The sequence below is a fragment of the Cheilinus undulatus genome, linkage group 15, assembly GCF_018320785.1.
Source record: "Cheilinus undulatus linkage group 15, ASM1832078v1, whole genome shotgun sequence".
NCBI lineage: Eukaryota > Metazoa > Chordata > Actinopteri > Labriformes > Labridae > Cheilinus > Cheilinus undulatus.
Genome location: NC_054879.1, coordinates 17,703,992 through 17,712,450, shown reverse-complemented (window position 1 = coordinate 17,712,450; position 8,459 = coordinate 17,703,992). Strand labels below are relative to the sequence as shown.

The 8,459-nt window shown below is 38.4% G+C and overlaps 1 protein-coding gene across 1 annotated transcript; it reads left to right on the top strand.

Moving 5' to 3' along the window:
- Positions 1 to 370: 370 nt before the first annotated feature.
- On the top strand, positions 371 to 8,021 carry chpfa (chondroitin polymerizing factor a). The gene is made up of 4 exons (XM_041807246.1): positions 371 to 854; positions 1,835 to 2,399; positions 4,046 to 4,228; positions 4,384 to 8,021. The coding sequence occupies exons 1-4, from the start codon at positions 565 to 567 to the stop codon at positions 5,644 to 5,646; spliced, it is 2,301 nt and encodes a 766-aa protein (XP_041663180.1). The 5' UTR covers positions 371 to 564; the 3' UTR covers positions 5,647 to 8,021.
- The last annotated feature ends 438 nt before the right edge of the window (positions 8,022 to 8,459 follow it).

Sequence of the window (8,459 nt, the reverse complement as noted above, 5' to 3'; positions counted from 1 at the left end):
TTTTTAATCAAGTTGAAATGATTATCTCCTATCCGAGGACAACTGATTTTGTCGGCAATGGGCCAGCATATAATTATTACATTAATAAAAAATAAAAATAAACCTAGAAAAGAACCTTACACATGTGCAAAGGATCACCTGATTATAACCTCGATTCTTCTAATTCACGAAAATGTTTTTAATTTCCAACAGAATTAGCACTTTTCTTGGTGGGACATGTTTTATCCAATTTCCCAAGAATCAGATATACCAATACATGATACGTCTACATAGGGCGAGGTCTCAGCCCTCCCCCAGTGAAATCGGCATCATTCACCAAGTCTGGTCTGGAATTAGACCCGCCTCTGTTGCTTTGGTCTGGCCAGGGAGGAGCCAGGTATCAGCTATTCTGACACGTAAGGATCCTGCGTAATTTTTAAGTAAGAATCTGCACCTTTTTCCCGAAGTTGGAAATCGGTTCGTCGTCCTCGCATCAGACTAATGTAAAAGAAACCCGTTAGTAAGTAGACGCCCGTGTTGATCGTTGAAGGGTGTCGCGGGACTGTCCTGCAGAGTGGGGACAATATGAGGTTTTCAGCGTTTATTTCTGTTCTGCGGTCGATCGGCCCGGTGGTAATCGGCATTTCTTTAGGGTTCACATTGAGTTTACTTAGTGTAAACTGGACGGAAGAAGCATGTTACTCGGACGTTAAGGAGGTTGAAGAAATGACTTTGGGTCCAGAAGGACAGCTTAAGGGAGCTCGAAAGCCCAACTCTATATCGACTGTCAACAGTGTGGAGTCAGAAGAGGATTTTGAACCAAGAATAGTTCCATATAAACAAGTCCAACAGAGTGTCCCAAAGAAAGTTTTCAGGTATGCTATGTTTGTTTGGTCAGTTGCTTTGAGAAAATTAGAGGCTTGGTTCGAAAACGGGCCACGACATCATTTTCTGTGTACAGTGGGTTTTAGTGTGGCTCATCCTCACTATATGAGGATATTTCAAAACTTTGGTCAATCAAGGTTTCAAAACTTTTACCTGTCACGCAATGCTACACGTGTCACTGAAACTTTGCACGAATAAACAACATTAAATCACGTTAGCCAACGATGCCTTGCTTTCCCCTTTACATCTCATTCTTATTTGGACGGATCAAATCGCTACGGAGAGAGGGATAAAATGCGAGGCATGTAGCCCTACTTTCTACGCTGTTCATAACTGCTGGTATCTCTGCCACATAGCTAACATAAACTAGCTACATATTTTGGGCTATGTGTGCCTGCCAAATGATTCCGTCGTAAACAGGCCGACATTCCCAAGATTTCATGGACTATGACCTTGTTTGTGGATAAAACCACCTCACATTCAAAGTGGTTGCATTGCAACGCAATTCCGAGAAAGAGTAATGTCCTTATAGATATTTTTTTCTGAGTTCAGGAAGTAGTTTCAAGCAGTTATGAATCCAAAGCTCCATGGTTTGGTGGCTGGCAGAAAAGGCTACAACTATTGGTGGATTTTGGTACCAGTGTTTACCATTTTTTCTTAATTTACCAGATGTTTTTTCTATGCCCAATTTCATTTTCTATGCCCAAATACCCGTCAACAAATTCACAGGAATATGTCACATTTCATTTACTAAAGCATAGCCTTAATTTATTTGCTTCATCATGAACTATTATTTCTAGTCCTTGTTTTTGCTCCTAACCTTAAGGTTTATTGAAACCAACAACTACAGTATTTAATAGAAGTAGTTCAAAAATATTGTTTAATGTGTTAGATGCACTCTTTCAGTGCTGTAAAGTAAGAGTTTTAGTTTGTTCTTACACCAGTATTAATTCTGTCTTGTCTTTTTCAGAGCAAAGTACATAAGCACAGAGCTGGGGATGCGAGAGCGTCTGTTTGTCGGGGTCCTGACATCCAAAAACACCATAAATACCTTGGGGGTAGCTGTTAATCGCACCATTAGTCACCACCTGGACACCGTGATCTTCTTCACTGGCATGCGCAACCGCAAAGTTCCTCATGGCATGTTTGTCGTCTCCCATGGGGATGAGAGACTGATATGGAATATGTTTCAGAATATCAAGTACATTTTAGACCACTACATCAACGAATATGACTGGTTTTACTTTGTTCAAGATGATGCGTACACTGAAGCTGACCGGATTAAAGCCCTAGTAGATCACCTGAGTATGGATCGAGAGCTGTACATGGGAAGTCCTGAGGAGTTTATTGGTGGAAAGATGGAGGGAAAGTATTGTTACGGAGGTTTTGGGTATCTCCTGTCACGCCCCTTGCTCCTTCGACTTCAGCCCTTTCTGGAAAACTGTAGAAATGACATCCTGAGTGCAAGACCCGATGAATGGCTTGGAAGATGCATTATTGATTATACAAACACAAACTGTGTTAGTGAATATGAGGTAAGTTGACTCAAATGTACACTTGATAATGTTGCTCAACATCAGTCATACTTGAATCATATATAAATTCATTTTCAATTCTTAATAATGATCAAGGAGGAGGGTGTATATATATATATATATATATATATATATGTATATATATATAGTCCAGCATCAAAGCTGACTATTAAATGGAGGTAAAGTCAAACTGATGTCTTTATGTATCAAAAGCAAACGAGGCAGTTAGTGACAGTTAATGACATGAGAGGTACTGCTTTATCCACAGGTGGGGCCAACAGAAACTGAAAGGTGCACAAGAGATTTAAAATGAATAAGGAGCCACAATATAATAATCAGGAATATTGCCATCAAATTACAGCCTTGGTTCTCCTGGACTAAAATAATCAATCAGATCTAACATCATACATTGGCCCTAGACTGCATTTCAAACAAAAGACAGTTCTTTTACATGTTTACTTTCCTTTTCAACATTAATGCAGTTTGTACAGTGTAGATTTCTAATGTCCTTTAGCATTATGTTTTTGTACTACAGTAGCATCTTGAAGTACTTGATTAGGCAAGCAGAGGACAGCTGAGTTCAGCCCTGCTTGGGTTCAATGGTGTGAAAATCCCCTGTGGGTCAACATGCTCTGCCCCTGTAATGTCATTAGCATTTAAGGTCAAATAAGCTCTGTGGAGCCCAGATCTGCCCTAGTGCCCTTTCAGGCAGTTGTTTGTTGCATTTAGCATAACTTCTTTCAAATGCCATTGTTTTTATTTGTCGCGTAAACATGTCATTGCTACTTTTAATAATGTTGGTCAGTGTTTTGTTTTTGTATTGTTGCAGTGTGTGTTTGCTTCCATTTTCTCCTTCTTGGCAATGCTCCAGAAGCCATTTTGTTACACAGTTGAGAGTGAGCTGCATCACTAACAAAAGTTTCCTAGGTCAGAAGAGCTTCAGTAGAGTCTCCTTTTTAGGAAAGTGAACAAAGGGAAGCTGCTACAGGTTTAGTAAACAGTTTACAACACCTGCCAATTTATCTGTTAAAAGGTACACTGATGAAAGTGCTTCACCCAGTTTACCACCACAGGACACTAAGCTGTGGTAAAACATTTGTAATGTAGTGGCTTTGCTACTCAGTTAAGCAGTGTCTCAGCTCTATTCTGTTTTTATCGCTTGATCACATTGGATTCACTTTTTTAATCTCTCAAGCTCCTTTGGCTCCCACTCTTTTCTGTATCAAAAGACTGTCTTCAAGTGGGATACAGGGTACAAGTGTCAGCCACTAAAAATCTTAACATTTACCTTTTAAACCCCATCATACTGTAATAATTTTGTCTAAATTTTAAAGGTATCAAATTAATCACAAAAAGATTTCTTAGACCTCATATTCCCAGAGCAAATCTGTTTTGTGATGATGAATCAGACGGAGTAAAATAGCAGCAGTTGTGAATATTTTACTTTCAAAATAAATGTAATTATTGTAAAATAGACTGTTATGAACTAAAGATGGGCACGAAATGATAAAATAGCACCCAATGTTTGTTTTTGTTTTTTGGAAGAGCTTTTGGAAGCTGGATTAACACCTAAAGTGAAGCAATGTTAAGAGAGTTCCTATTAAATAGGAGAAAAGCATCTAATCAAAAGACCCTTTTCTTTTCAGGGGCTCCAGTATCACCATTATGAATTGGGGAAAAACTCAGATCCCAGTAAAGAGCAGAGTGAACAATTCAAGAGAGCTCTGGTAGTCCATCCAGTGTCTGACGCTGAACAGATGTACCGGCTGCACAGATACTTCACTGAGATTGAACTCCAGAAGATTTACGATGAGATTGCTAAGCTGCAGGTAAGCTGATTTTCAAGTGTAACAAATCCACCAATGGTTAGAGGCAAAGTTAAAAACCTTACATTCTTTTCACTTAGTCCTTCTGTAATTCCAAAAGTGTTTACTGAATTTAGGCTGTGTCAATTTTTTTCTGATTAATTTCTTGTGCTCCACAGGCTGAAATAAAGAATGTGAGTGTAGTTGCTTTTGAGGGTAACCGAAGCGCCCAGTGGCCTGTGGGGATAAATCCACCTTTTGAACCAAAGTCTCGCTTCGAAGTTTTGAAATGGGAATATTTCACAGAGGAGGAGATTTATTCATGCATCGATGGCTCTCCAAAATGTGAGCTGCGTGGCATCGATCGCATGGATGTTGCTGATGTCATTGCAACAGCCATGGGAGAGTTGAACAAGAAGTACAAACCTGTCCTGCACTTAAAAAAGCAGCAGTTGATTAATGGATACAGGCGCTTTGACCCGGTCAGGGGCATGGAGTATACCTTGGACCTTCAGCTTGAGGTGGTTAACCAAAAAGGTCATAGCCGTTCAATCACCAAGCGGGTTTATTTGGTTCGACCTTTAAGTCGAATTGAGATCATCCCCATGCCCTATGTTACTGAGGCTACAAGGGTTCACATTATTATACCTCTTACTCTACAGGACCGTACCTATGTCAACCATTTCCTGGAGGTCTTTGCCTCTAATGCTTTTGAAACGAGTGAAAATGCTATCCTTACATTCTTGTTTATTTATGACCCAGTGGAGGCGCAGCAAGTTAACCAGAATGATATATTTGCCAGTGTGAAGACTCAGATAAACTTATATGAACACAAATATCCTGCTGTAAAAATCCCATGGATAAGTGTTAAGACAGAAACACCATCTCAGATCAAGTATATGGACATTATTTCAAAGAAGCATCCAGTAGACACACTGTTCTTTTTAGCTAATGCCAACACAAATGTCAATTCAGAATTTCTGAACCGCTGCCGCATGAACTCCATAAACAACTGGCAGGTGTTCTTCCCAATCCATTTCCAGGACTTCAACCCTGACGTGGCCTATCACAACCAGCAGCATCCTGTCACAGTTGACCTGGTGAAGGATGCAGGCCATTTCGATCGCAGATCATTTGAAGAAGCATGTTTTTACAATTCAGACTACATGGCAACACGCACACGCATGGTGGCAGATGTCCAAGAGAATGAGGAGATTCTAGACACACTAGACATCTATGACATGTTTGTAAAGTATTCAGATCTACACGTATTCAGGGCAGTGGAGCCAGCACTGCACCAGCAGTACCGGTACCAAGCATGCAACCCTCGACTTAGTGAAGACATCTATCATAGATGTGTGCAGAGCAATGTGGAAGGTCTTGGTTCCCGCTCCCAACTTGCCATGCTTCTGTTTGAGCAAGAACAAGGAAACAGCACTTGAATTCAGCAGTGAAATCATGTTCCTGCTTGTATTCAAATGCATGTTTTCTGAAAGCATCTCAGTGCAATCTAGAGTTTAGAGTGAGCAGGAGCAACACATTGAATGACCCAAGACTGATCGCTTTCTTTTAAGACAGCCCGTGTCTTGGGATGTGGTTACGAATGTTACTGTGCCTGACACACTTTGTCTTTAATATGTATCAGGGCTTTTTTGTTGTTAGTTTTTTATTGCTTGTTTGTTAAAGTGAATGCAGTACATTCTTAATGCAACCTATATAAATGTTTACAGTACTCGTCCACACAGATGAGTCACTAGAACCAAATCGTTTTTGTTACACCATTGATTCTGAAAGCTGTTTATCAGTTTTCTAACCACTAGATGGCAGGCACTCACACTAACAAAGATCTGACTCAGTGCAAGGTACTATAGATTTCAGCTGCACATTGGACAACATTGACACTTACTTGGCAACTCTCTTCTTGTCATATCCAGAGTATTCCAAACGTTTTTTCCAATCCTCTTTGGTCCCTTAACTTCTGGAAAAAAATTCTTGCTCTTGACTATGTTTTTGTGTGTTGTGGAGGAATCATGAAATGACCCAATTCTAGGTGTAGTTGCTTTTAGTTAGGCTTTAGGCTGGTTGAACCACTTGTAACAGAAATGTGTTTAATAAAGAAAAGGTGAAATAGCAACTCTAGATTGTTGCTCACAGTGGGATCCAAGCACCAGTAATTACACATGCAGTATATAGTGTCATTTGGTTTTATGCTAATATCCAAGATATTGCCAATTGTTCTTGAAAATATAGAGTTTTAGCAGTTTTACGTAAATATATTGCACAGCAGGTAATCTGCAGTTTTATATACAGTCAGTGAAACATTTTCCCTGTTATTTTTGATGGAATGAGTCTGTACTTGTTTGTTAGGTGCCTTCACTGACTCAGCCTAGGCATGACTGTTTGAAATTGTGTTTTTTTGTAACAAGTCTTACAGTTGATAATAGGTGTGTTTTTCAGACAAGAAAACAGGCAGGATTAGGATTTTAATTTCAGATTAAAAGGTGACCTGGCAATTTCAGCTATCCAAAGATTGTACTGTGCCTCAAATTCAAGAACACAACTTTTGAAAGAACATTGAGTGGTGTGTGTGTGTGTGTGTGTGTGTATATATATATATACGTAAGTATATGGTGTGTGTGTGTGTGTAGATTTACTCCAGTACATTAAAGTTTTAAGTATAGCATTAAGTGCAATATTACAGATTACACAACATTGTCCAAAAGAGAGGGGGACCTTAAGTTCAAAGACTTTTGCTGCAGCTACTGCAGTTTATATTTTTCGCTATCCAGATCAAAGTATTGCTTTAGAGTGTTGCAGTAAGTTTGTTGTAAAGTTAAACACTGTAATTTATTTTTACAAGACATCTATTTTAATTTGCTGACACTAGACACTTTCATTATGAATATGACTTTGACGTGCATAAAATAAAGGCAACTTGTTTATTTATCTTAGCTTTAGCGCATATATGTTATAAAACATTTTATTTGCGGTAGTGGTCTATACAAAGTGAATATTTTCTGCCATGTGAGAACAAGTGTGGAGGTCAGTTTGTGCCACTGTAATGATGATGATAATAATAATGATAACGACCCATCTCTTTGTTGATGAGAGCAGTGTTTCCCCTTACAGTAGATTGTCTGACGCAGTAAGAACACTTACCTTGATTTTTTTTTCAGAAGTATGGCTTATAATGGGCAGAATTATAAACTGAATTCCCAAAAAAACCACTGTGAAAAATGAAGGGCTGGGTTTACAATAAAGTGATTTTGTGTCTTTGTTAACTTTGCCCTGCGAGAACATGAAAAGCTGAAAGAAAGTGTTTTAGAGATTAGCATGTGTTATTAACACAGCCAACATCGCTGAGCGAAGTCTAAAGGATTTTTTCATAATTTATATGTTGCTTTTCTATGAATTATGCAGAATCTGAATACTTCTGTCCTAAAAAGGTTTTTATGACATTCTCTGTAAATATTTAAATATTTTATAGACTTCTTTTAAAAGCCTTTATTTAGACAACAGTTTTTATTTTATTTTTGGTCACAAAAATAAAACCTACTGTATCTTACTTTGTTTTAATAGACGATGTTGTTTGACCACAGCGAAAATTTTAAAGCTGTAGTGTATAAGGACTTTGATTTAAAATGCAGGTGAATACATGAAAGTCAATTGCTACTTGAATGTATTAGTTCTAATCGGTTAGTCGTGGGTACAAGTAAAACCAAAGCAATATATCTTAATAAATGCTTGTCACAATTAATAATGTGCTGTATTTGTGTCCCAATGAACTGTGAATTATTGTAATTACAATTTTTAAATAAAGAAGATATATTTTGAAAATTCAATTCCTGTATCTTGTTTGATTTTTGTTTGTTTTACAAGAAAATGTGTTTCCATGACAGTTACTGACTTCTTTTTGCCCTTTAGGTGTCAGTAAAAGCATATAGGAAGCATCTGCAGTGCAGGTCCAATATTAGAACTGGCTGCCAAAGACAGGTGAGCAGCGTTACCCAACAACAAATTTCATACAGTTTCAAAAATGTTTCTCATTCTTTTTATTGCACATGTTCAGTAGCAATGCAGTAAGCTGTCTTTCCTCGTCAGGACTGAGGTATTCCTCATGTCTGGGTTGGGTTAAAATAGGGGAAACATTGCAACCTTAATTACAGCTTTAGTTATTTCAAGGGTCCCTATGCACTGCCCGGAGGCATGCTGTAAAACCACATAATAACAGAGCAGCTGGGAGTTAATTGTCAGT